The 12,146-nt window shown below is 40.3% G+C and overlaps 1 protein-coding gene across 4 annotated transcripts in view; it reads right to left on the bottom strand.

Annotated features, from left to right (window-relative positions):
* ITSN2 (intersectin 2) overlaps positions 1-12,146 on the bottom strand; it is a 129,725-nt gene that overhangs the window by 78,827 nt on the left and 38,752 nt on the right. For all 4 annotated transcript variants that reach the window (XM_074991341.1, XM_074991342.1, XM_074991343.1 and 1 more), the window contains 6 exons: positions 9,663-9,800; positions 9,473-9,558; positions 8,062-8,324; positions 4,460-4,609; positions 3,842-3,982; positions 785-872 (listed from right to left, as the gene is read on the bottom strand). In XM_074991341.1, the coding sequence (XP_074847442.1) occupies positions 785-872; positions 3,842-3,982; positions 4,460-4,609; positions 8,062-8,324; positions 9,473-9,558; positions 9,663-9,800 (866 nt within the window). The remainder of the gene's footprint in view (positions 1-784; positions 873-3,841; positions 3,983-4,459; positions 4,610-8,061; positions 8,325-9,472; positions 9,559-9,662; positions 9,801-12,146) is intronic.

Raw genomic sequence — 12,146 nt, forward strand, 5'->3', positions numbered from 1 at the left:
ATAGCTGTTCCTTTGTCCACCCATGCGCCCTGCTGCCGCAGTGGGGTTATAGCAATCCTAGTCCCCATCTCTGGCCCCTTGCTGCCTCCCATGGTCATTATACCAAATAACTGTTGTTTCTGCTTTCCACCCCACATCCCCTGCTGTCCCCATGTAGTCATTATATAGCAGAACCCTCTCTTTCTGTTTTATGAGAAACAATCCCATTCCAGGCACATCCCATTTTCCTGGGACAACCAAAACCTTACCTTGCTTTAATTTATGATAAGAGGAAGTCGAATACCAAAATTTGGTGGGCCTAGCTCTTAACATTTACAAACAGTTCTTGGACAGACAGACAGACGGACAGACCCAACTCTCAAACATACAGCAGATTAGTCTGATTAGACGCAACTCCTGAGGGCAGGCACTTTGGCCCTCAATTGCCTCTCACATAAATGTAGAGCTGCCATAAATTCCTTTGGTTTAAATGGAGTTAATCCTGATTTTACACAACTGTAAGCAAAAGGAAAATCTGGGCAACAATGATCATTATTCCTGCCTATACTATAGTTTGTATTGTCTGTTTAAAGTTGTCACCGTTTTACATCAAAACGTATTTCTCCCATATTTGTTAGATGTAGGAAATGATATAAAGCAAGACAACAAACCGTTCTGAGTATTGGCTGGGACCTGCTGACACTATGGTAACTATGAAGGGAGGATTAACAACAACATACAGTAACCTTCCCAGTGAGAAAAGAAAAGCTGGTATGTAGAGCAAAGAGTATCTGAAGATACTTACTAGTAGCGTTGTCCATATGCATGTGTTTTATTCTCTCATTTAATAACTGCTTTTCAGGAACTAAATGGACTAGTTTATTCTGATAGTCCTATAAATATACAAGAAAGAGGTGCAATGCATTTTGAGAAAAGTTAGTATCTGTTTACATGGCATCAATCACAAACAATTTTTTAGCATCACGAAGTAAACTGAATGATGGTGCACTGATACATTTTCATTTGTAACATGGGGAAAAAGACCCCTATTCTCTCTTTCAAAATACACAGTAAAAACCAAGCATTCGCGGACATACAAATGTAAAACAGTTGTAATGAACAAATTTAAAGCATGTGTTAGTATAACATTTACATCTTATGGTATTACGTGAATTTTAAAAAAATTCAAGCATTAGTTGCAGCTACCCATAAACTAATAGGTTTTCAAAACAAAAAAGCAGTCAAGTAGCACTTTAAAGACTAACAAAACATTTATTAGGAGAGCTTTCGTGGGACAGACCCACTTCGTCAGACCATAGGCATACCAGAACAGACTCAATATTCTCTGTGCCTTAAGTATTGAGTCTGTTCTGATATGCCTATGGTTTGACAAAGTGGGTCTGTCCCACGAAAGCTCACCTAATACATTTTTCTGTTAGTCTTAAAAGTGCTACTCGACTGCTTTTTTGTTTTGATACTATATAGACTAGCACGGCTTTCTCTCTGTTACTATTTAATAGGTTTTCAGTTTTTGATAAATGAAACAAGAACAAACTATAATGTGAGCTTAACGGTTCTCCATCCTGCTGGAAAAGTATAACAAATGGGGTTCCGCAGGGGTCTGTTTTAGGACTGGTTCTGTTCAATATCTTCATCAACGATTTAGATATTGGCATAGAAAGTATGCTTGTTATGTTTACAGATGATACCAAGCTGGGAGGGGTTGCAACTGCTTTGGAGGATAGGGTCATAATTCAAAATGATCTGGATAAATTGGAGAAATGGTCTGAGGTAAACAGGATGAAGTGTAATAAGGACAAATGCAAAGTACTCCACTTGGGAAGGAACAATCAGTTTCACACATACAGAATGGGGAGAAACTGTCTAAGAATGACTACAGCAGAAAGGAATCTAGGGGTTACAGTGGACCACAAGCTAAATATGAGTCAAGAGTGTGATGCTGTTGCAAAAAAAGCAAACATGATTCTGGGATGCATTAACAGGTGTGTTGTGAACAAGACACGAGAAGTCATTCTCCTGCTCTGCTCTGAGCTGGTTAGGCCTCAGCTGGAGTATTGTGTCCAGTTCTGGGCACCACAGTTCAAGAAAGATGTGGCTAAATTGGAGAGGGTCCAGAGAAGAGCGACAAGAATGATTAAAGGTCTAGAGAATGTGACCTATGAAGAAAGACTGAAAGAATTGGTCTTGTTTAGTTTGGAAAAGAGAAGATTGAGGGGCGACATGATGGCGGTTTTCAGGTATCTAAAAGGGTGTCATAAGGAGGAGGGAAAAAACTTGTTCTTTTTGGCCTCTGAGGATAGAACAAGAGGCAATGGATTTAAACTGCAGCAAGCGGGGTTTAGGTTGGACATTAGGAAAAAGTTCCTAACTGTCAGGGTGGTTAAACAGTGGAATAAATTGCCAAGGGAGGTTGTAGAATCTCCATTGCTGTAGATATTTAAGAACAGGTTAAATAGATGTCTATCAGGGATGGTTTAGACAGTACTTGCTCCTGCCATTGGGGCAGGGGGCTGGACTCGATGGCCTCTAGAGGTCCCTTCCAGTCCTAGTATTCTAGGATTCTATGATTTAGTTCAGCATATGGAGTGTCTAATACTTAAAATCATTAATACATTTTAATGCCTTGCCAGGGATTTGCCTCAGCAGTTAATTGCTAGCAGTCAGTGTAGCTGCACCAGTGCTAACCACATGTATAGACAAGAGAAGGATCAGTTCACAATGGGCTTGTCTATACTAGCTCCCTCCTTTGAAGGGAGCATGGTAAGTAAGGTGTCGGGAGATTATTAATGAAGTGCTGCAGTGCCTATGAAGCACTTCATTAAGCTAATTCTCCCCCGCAGCAGTCGGTTTCAAGAAGAGTAAAGGGACTTCGCAGTTGCCCAGGCACTTCAAAGTAACAGCAGGTTAGCTGCAGCTACACACAAGCCAGCACTTTGAAGTTTAACACTTCGGAATTGCCGTGGGGGAGAATTAGCTTAATGAAATGCTATGTATGCCATGGCATTTCACTAATAATCTCCCAACACCTTACTTACCATGCTCCCTTCCAAGCAGGGAGCTAGTGCAGACAAGCCCAATGAAAAGTATCCATTATTACTAATTGGAACTATGCATTCTGGGAACAAGTGAGCTTATATCTTTTTTAAAAAGTGAGATGAAACAATGTAAAATGTTAGGATTTTTCACACTGAAAGTCAAATCCTGGGATTTTACAATTAACGCTCCACCAAATTTCTCTCAGTGAAAAAATGGGGTTGATTTTTGAATTACATTGATTAATTGTTGGAATGACTTGATAAACATCAGCTGCTCCATCTTCTGTACACGTTCCACCAAGTTGCTTTATTCAGTGATCTGGATACAATGGAGATATTGCAGACAGAGTGTTACACAGGTCTACTACCTGCACTGGAAAGGTAAGAGCAACAGAAACACCCTTGGGAGTTTTTCTTCTTTTCAGAAATGTTGAATATAGATGTAGAGGAATAGGAATCGTACTGAACCCCATAACATATCTTCCTGTATGATCACAGGTAAATTAGCACATGCTACTGGAATTACAATCTAAACCTCACTTCTAGTCTCGTAAAATTAACAGCAATGATCATGAATGTACACAGTAGTTTCCCTAATGCTTTAAATAATTTCAATAGGCATTATGCAACCACATTCACTGGCCGTTTCTACTTAGGTTTTCTTTTCTGCACTTACACATTCAATTCCTTGATGATATTGTACAATTTTTTCCTGTAAGGACACACTACTAATACCACATAGCTGTTATAAGAGAAATGAACAGAGAAATGAAAGAGATCTCTACACTTAAGATGAAATTGCATACCTGAAGCTGTTGTTGTAGCTGCTTGAGTTCTACAATTCCCAAATCACACTTTTTATCTAGAGCTTCCAGCTCGCTTTTCTGAATTTGTTTTCTGTTTTGAAGATCTTGCAGTCTGCCTGTGATCTGTTGATGTTTGCCACTCTACAGAAAAAACAAAAAAGATTAAACCATATATTGTAAAAATAAACAAAAACAAACAAAAAAGTTTATCAAGTTCCTGCAAAAAGATCAGTTCTGCCTAAAGGTATAAATTCTTAGAAAAAACCTGCTTTGATTGCTGAGGCCAAGTCTACACTAGGGAAGTAAGTCAATTTCAGATACGCAATTCTAACTACAGCAATTGGGCAGGTAGAATTGATTTATCTGAAATCGACTTACCTGGCTGTCCACTGAGAAAGGCTGAAGAGAGAATTTCTCCTGGTGACCTCCTTTACTCCTCGTGATAACGAAAATACAGGGGTTGACTTCACACATCCATATCAACAGGTCGATCTTCCAGTAATGTAGACGTGGCCTGAGCCAATAAATTGATTAATTTTCTAATCAAGAAAACATTTTACTTAGAGTTTTTAAATACAGTATATCACTCAAATACATTTACTATAATTTGTGCCTCACCAGCGCTTCTAATTCAAGATTAAGGCTCTTCTTTTTAGAGGTCAACTTGACAATTTCTTCTTGTTCCCTGTTTCTCTGATTAAGAAGATCTTGGCGTCGAATTCGCTCCCATTCCAGCCGTCGCTGGCGCTCGAGTTCCTGCTTTGCTGCCTACAGATTACAAGTTTCATTACTGTAATGTTACAAGAGCCTTTTGAAATTCTAAAGCCAACTAGAAATTTTACAATGCCATTTTCTACACATACATTCTGTACCTAAATTAAGTTAGAATGAAATATTTCTAGTAAAATGAGAAGTGTTTGATGTACAGACTAATGAAAGAGTCACATGGATTTTTATACTTACCATTTAGGTAGCTTGCAGTTTAATGAACAAAATTCACATAAAAACATCTTGAATCCTAAAGGATTTCCTTAAAAGGAACCTTACTGGCTTATCTTAAATTAAATTTAAATCTTACATGTTCAGGGTTGCTTACATTCTTATGACAGGTAATCTGCCATTCTGCTTTAGTTTGAGTAGCACAGTAGTAAAACATAAGAATTTTTCTTATAAAACAATCTTATACTTCCAGTGCTTTTTTTTTTTTAATATTTAAAAAAAAAAAAATCTAAGCAGCAGCAGCAGCCCCACCCCCCAGCAGGGGTTCCCACAGCTGGAGCTGCTGGCAGGGCAATGAGGGCTCTGGTTTTAGGCTGTGCTGCTTTGGGGCCAGCAGGGTCTCTGGCTCCTGGCCCCCATGCTGCTGCGGGGGTCTGGCAGGGATTCTGGCTCCTGGCCCTGCACTACCATGGGCGGGCTTTCTCTCCCAGCCCCACAGCAGCCCACCCTGCCCCCCTCCCCAGGTTGCTGCAGGACCAGTGGGGGTCCCAGCAGCCCCACTGCTGTGAGCCAGTTGGGGGCGTGGACCCTGCCAGAAGAGTCTGATCATCCCAGCTGCCACTGGAGGTAAAAATGCAAGAATGATCAACTGGGAAAATATAACTGGGGACAATGCAATTCATAATTAAGATATGAATTGGGTTTTAGTCTAATAGATCTTGACTCTGAGAATAGTGCTGTGAATTTAAAATTTTTGGAGAATGGTGGGTATAACTTCCTGGTAGAAGTACTGATGGAACCGACCAGGGGCCATGCCCAATTTGACCGGCTGCTTACAAACAGGGAAGAACTAGAAGAAGAAATAGAAGTGGGTGGCAACCTGGGCAGCAGCAACCATGAGATGGCAGATTTCAGGATCTTGACAAAAGGAAAAAAGGTGAGCAGTAAAATACAGACTCTTGATTTCAAAAGAGTAGACTTCAACTCCCTGAGAGAACTGATTCTTTGGAAAACGAAGATGAAAGGAAAAAGAGTTCAGGAGAACTGACAGTATTTTAAAGAAGTCTTACTGAAGGCACAGGAACAAACCATCCTGCTGTATAGTAAGAAATGCAAACATAGTAGGCAACCAGTTTGGCTTAACAGGGAAATCTCTGATTAGCTTAAAGTCAAAAAGGATCCGTATAAGGAGTGGAAATGTGGACAGTTGATTAAGGAGGAGTATAAATATATGGCTGGAGAATGCCGGGCAGTAATCAGGAAAGCGAAAGCACAACTGGAACTGCAGCTGGCAAGGGATGTGAAGAGTAATAAGAAGGGTTTCTACAGGCATGTTAACAATAAACGGGTTATCAGAGAAGGTGTGGGGCCGTTACTGGATGAGGGAGGTAACCTAGCAACAGATGATGTAGGAAAAGCTGCAATACTCAATGCTTTTTTTGCCTCAGTCTTCATGGACAAGGACAGCTCCCACACTATGGTGCTACGCAATGCAATATGGGAAGGTGGAGGGCAGCCATCTGTGGGGAAAGAACAAGTTATGAGCTACCTAGAAAAACTAGATGTACACAATTCCATGGATTTGGATTTAATGCATCCAAGGGTACTGAGGGAATTGGCAGACGTCATTGCCGAGCCTTGGGCCATTATCTTTGAAGACAGCTGAAGATCAGAAGATAACCCGGATGACTGGGAAAAGGCAAATGTAGCACCCATCTTTTAAAAAGGAAAGTCGGACAAACCAGGGACCTATAGACAAGTCAGCCTTATCTCAGTCTCTGGGAAAATAATGGAGGAGGACCTCAAGAAATCCATTTTGGAGCACTTGGAAGAGGGAAAAGTGATCAAAAGTAGCCAACATGGATTCACCAAGGGCAAGTCGTGTCTCACCAATCTGATTAGCTTCTATGAAAAGGTAACAGGGTCTGTGGACATGGGGAAGTCAGTGGATGTGATATACCTTGACTTCAATAAAGCTTTTGATACAGTCTCCCACAACATCCTTGTCCATAATTTAAGGAAGTATGGATTGGGTACGTGGACTATAAAATGGATAGAAAGCTGGCTTGACAGTTGGGCCCAGTGGGTTGTGGTCAATGGCTCAATATCTGGATAGCGGTTGGTTTCAAGCAGAGTGCCGCAAGGCTCGGTTTTGTGGCCGGTGTTGTTCAACATCTTTATAATTACATAGATGAGGGACTGGATTGCACCATCAGCAAGTTTGTGGATGGCACGAAGCTAGGGGGAGAAGAACATAAGAGATAGGATCCAAAGCGATCTGGATAAACTAGAGGATTGAGCCAAAAGAAATCAGATGCCGTTCAGCAAGGAGAAGTGTAGAGTCCTACGCTTGGGACGGAAGAATCCCAAGCATTGTTATAGGCTGAGGACCAACTGGCTAAGCAGCAGTACAGTGGAAAGGGACCTCGGGATTATGGTGGATCAAAGGCTGGATATGAGTAAGGAGTGTGCCATTGTAGCCAAAAAGGCTAACAGCATATTGGGGTGCATTAGGAGAAACATTTCAAGCAGATCTAGAGAAGTTGTTGTTCACCTCTATTTGGCACTAGTGAGGCTACATCTGGAATAGTGTGTCCAGTTTTGGGCCCCCCAGCATAGAAAGGATGTGGATGTGCTGGAGCAGGTTCAGTGGAAGGCAATGAAAATGACTAAGGGGCTAGACCACATGACCTATAAAAAGAGGCTGAGGCATTTGGACTTATTTAGTTTCCAGAAGAGACGACTGAGGGGTGATTTAATAGTAGCCTTCAACTTCCTGAAGGGGAGGTATAAAGAAGATGGAGAGAAACCGTTCTCAGTGGTGACAGATGGCAGAACAAGGAGCAATGGTCTGAAGTTTCACAGACGGAAAGGAGGAGGTTGGATCTTAGGAAAAACTACTTCATCAGGAGGGTGGTGAAGCACTGGAACACACTGCCTAGAGAGATGGTGAAATCTCCATCCCTACAGGTTTTTAAGACCCAGCTTGACAAAGTCCTGGCTGGGATGACTTAGCTGGGGTTGATCCTGCTTGAAGCAGAGGGCTGGACTAGATGACCTCCTGAGGTCCCTTCCAGCCCTATGGTTCTGTGACTGCCTGGATCTCATTCCTATGCTCAAACTACTAGTTCAAGCCTGCTTGTCTACTGGTAACATAAGCTCAAAGGCACACAGAATTTACAAATTCTCAAAAGGACAAGGAAATAGGTTTATCAACTGTGTTCACTGAGCATGGATGAAGACTACTTAAAGTATTAAAAATAAATAAAAGAGAAAACAACCTCCCGCCTTTCTATTTCTTTTCTCCTCTCTTCCTCCCTTTGTCTTTCCATCTCTCGTTGTTTCTCCAAATGCCTTTCTAGTTCAAGCTGCTTTTTCCGTTCTTGCTCCTGGAGCTCCCTCTCTCTTCGTTCTTGTTCTTCTCTCTCTTTCTGAGCCTTACGTTCCGCCTCTCTCTGTTGCTGCTCCAGTAGGACTTGACGGCGTTTCTCCAGTTCCATGTTTCCTTTCTCATAGTTTGCTTTCCTCTTGTCCTCAAAAGTAACTAAAATAAGGCACAGCAGTTAGCACTGTTTTACCCAGAACATCAGTCCAAAGTCTGTTCCTCTCCTACGCTGCAAATGTCTAGTATGTTTTCTTACTGTGTAGCTCAGAACATCACACCACGGATAGTTTAAGCAACTTAAACTGAGCATTGTTACAGTATCCATCTTCCTTTCAAAAACATTGACTTTTTTTTTTTTAAATTATTTTCACAATTTGGCACATCATCAAATTTCATAACTTCTCACAGGAAAAAAATGTTCTGTGGTAAAACTTACTGACCTCCCAAAAACCTGTGTCTAAGTAGGAGTGGCAGTTGAAAGCAGAACACAATTTAACGTCAACACATATAAAGTTATTCTCTCTCATCAAGACACAAAAGACTTTTTACAAACTAATGGAGAGTTGCTTTCTTGGATACTGACATTGGACAGAAAAATGGCAGTACAACAGCTCATCTTTTTAAACCATCCTTCACTGTACAACATATGCCAGAACACAAAGAAGGATAACTTTAATTTTGCTTAGAACCAAACTGTTAAAACAACAGCAAGCAAACCATCATTAGGGGCAATAACTTCGACATGGAATTAAAAAAAAATGGAGAGGGGGCACAGCAGAAATAGGTTAGGGGTCTCTAGGATAACCCCTCCAAAATGTAAAAAAACAGCCTTGCTCGTACTCTGCTATCAAGAGGAAGCCTCTACTACTCCCTCATGGCAATAGTGGTCACTGGAGTGACATCGAATAATTTTGGATCATGGTAAACTACATGTTGCTTGCAGATATTGTGTAAGATCAAGCTATCTCAGACTCAAAATCCTGCACAAGTGTCCATAAGTTTCAATTACATGGAATTTTGAACTGCTGTACCAATATTTCGACCATGAAACTTTCGAAGACTTGTATTAATAAAGTCACTGATACTTCTTATACCCAAAAAACAGTCCTTCACCCGTCCATTCAAGATGTTTTCTCAACTGCTTTTACCCGACAGCATCAAGACAACATTCCCTCCAAGATAATAGGAGTGCTGCTCCTGAAATATTAATGCTGAAGCTCCTAATCCCCTTTTTACTTTCTTTAAGACGTAGTATTCTTCAAAGAAGAGTTTTATATACTAACACAAAAGCTCAAAATCCTTCTTACCTGGCTGTTTTTTCTGGGGCTCCTCTTCTTGCATTTGGGGGTAAGATGGCAGTGTTCCATTAACATTTTCGGCACATTTTCCACCTCTAGGGGAGAAGTTATTTGCGGGGGAGTTAAATTCAGGCTACTTAATATTTTTTTATACTTCCTCTGGACTTAGGTCTTGTATCCCTGTTCTTGAGTACTTTACCTGAAAGAAGGAGGTACCAATTCAGGAGGTAGGGTTAATGGCAGAGGCTGCCCAGCTTTGGCTATATCAGTTAGGTGCATGGCTAACACAAATTCATCTGCTTTCAGTTGTCCATCTCTATCAATGTCAGCTAATGACCTAAATAAAATGGGAGGATAATGTGATCAGTGCAACTGAAAATGATTTGGAAGGGATAACTGAAATTAGTTATTACAGTACAATTTCATAAGGCACACACCTTGTGGGGGAATTGGTACACAATCCCCCATCTTCGTAAAAACAATTGCGGATGAAATAAAACAATTATTTTATTTTACAGCTTTAATAAAAATGGGCTTTTATGCATCATATATTGTCAAATGATTGCAACAGCTCTTCACAAATGTTAATTAGGTCAACATCACTATGCAATATGTAAGTAAGTGCAGAAAATGAGGATAATAAAAGCTATGTGATTTGCACAATGGGACATGACAAATGAGCAGATGAACTGGAAACAGAACACTGTCACGCTCAAGCCAGTCTCAAAACCACAGCACCCCACTTTACTCTGTCTCAGTTCTTTTCTCAAGATATAAAGCATTATCTAAGTTTATGCCCTGATACTACAAAAAGGAACTTCATGCAGTTTGTGACCCCTACTTTAGGATCCATTCTCAAAACCAGACATTTCAGCTGATAGTGCTGTGGGGCAAGGGCAAGCTGTGCCAGAGCTCCATGCAACTGGCACACTGAGGGTCAAGTCATCCTAATCTCCAAATCCTGCTTTAATGGGTACCGGCAGCATATACTCTGATACCACTGCCGTACTCCTAAATGAAACACTGCTGAAGCGTGAAGGAAAGGAACAACTGAGTGCTCCCAGAGATGCAGGTAAACAGCCCCCTTAAAGAAGAGAGTGATGGACAAGGCAGAACCATTTCTGCCGAGCTGGCCATAAAAGTGGGGCAACAGGGGTGTGAAGCCAACAAAAACAAAAAAATCACAAATAACGTTAATAAAAAGGTGAATTTTCTTCTGTTTACTGACCAACTCTGCCTATGGACATGGTTACAAATGTTCCTCTACCTAATATCAAAATAAATGACTGATACTTACTCAGGATGTTAAGGAATTAAAAAATTAGTCACAATTAACCATACAATCTTAAAAAAATTCATATCGTTAAATAAATACAATTTATTTAACTATTTTTGGATATTTTCCACATTTTCAAATATACTGATTTCAATTACAACACAGAATACCAAGTGTACAGTACTCACTTTATATTTATTTTAATTACAAATATTTGCATGTCAAAACAAAATATTATCTTTCAATTTACCGACTACTGTACTGAAACTTCTTTATTATGAAAGTTGGACACAAATGTAGAAATATGTATAAAAATGCCTTTGTGTAAAAATAAAACAATATAAAATTTTAGAGCCTGCAAGTCCACTCAATCCTACTTCCTGTTCAGCCAATAACTCAGACAAACAAGTCTGTCACATTTGCAGGAGACAATGCTGCCTCTTTCTTGCTTACAATGTCATTTGCAGTTTGCATGGCGCTATTGTAGACAGTGTTCCCAGATATTCATGTACCATATGTGCTAAAGAGTCATATGTCCCTTCATGCATCACCTTTCCAGAGGATGAGTACATACTGATGACTGGTTCTTCTAGATTATGGAACAAACCAGTGAGGACTGACACACATTCATGCTCATATTCTGAGTCTGATGCCACCTGCAGATTGATTGATTTTTTTTGATGGTTTGGCTTCTGTAAATTCCACATTAAAGTGTTGCTCTTAAAACTTCTGAAATAATGCTTACCTCCTTGTCCCTCTCAGATTTTAGAATGTACTTCAGATTCTTAAACCTTACATTGAGAACTGTAGCTATCTTTAGAAAACTTACAACTTTGTTGGCTTTTATGAACTCTGGAGTGAAAGTGTTCTTAAAATGAACAATATGTGCTCGGTCATCATCCAAGACCACTGTAACATGAAATTTATGGCAGGATGCAGGAAATACAGAGCTGGAGACATATGATACTCCCCCAAGGAGTTCAGTCACAAATTTAATTAAACACTTTTTTTTAAAAAAAAAAAAAAAAAAAGAGCATCTTCAGCATCAAAGCTCTTCCTCTGGAATGGTGCCAAAGCATGAAGGGGAATATGAATACTTAGCATATCTGGCTAAACATAAACACCTCACAATGCTTGCTATAAAAGTGCCTGTTCGCACTGTCAGACAGCATGAGCTCCTGTAAATCAACTTGTCTGTCTAGGCTACCATTACACTAGCTAGTTTGCTGACCAAACCCCGGTTTTGTCAACAAACCTGCTGGGACATCCACATGCAAAATGTGTTTTGTTGATAGTTTGTCAACAAAACTCAGCACTTTTGCCAGCAGAGCTTTTCTCGACAGATAGGGCATCTAGAACAATGGGCAGTCCTGTCGACAGAAAGGAGTGCTCTTCCGACTGGCTTCT

This window comes from Carettochelys insculpta, chromosome 3, assembly GCF_033958435.1.
Source record: "Carettochelys insculpta isolate YL-2023 chromosome 3, ASM3395843v1, whole genome shotgun sequence".
NCBI classification, from domain to species: Eukaryota; Metazoa; Chordata; order Testudines; family Carettochelyidae; genus Carettochelys; species Carettochelys insculpta.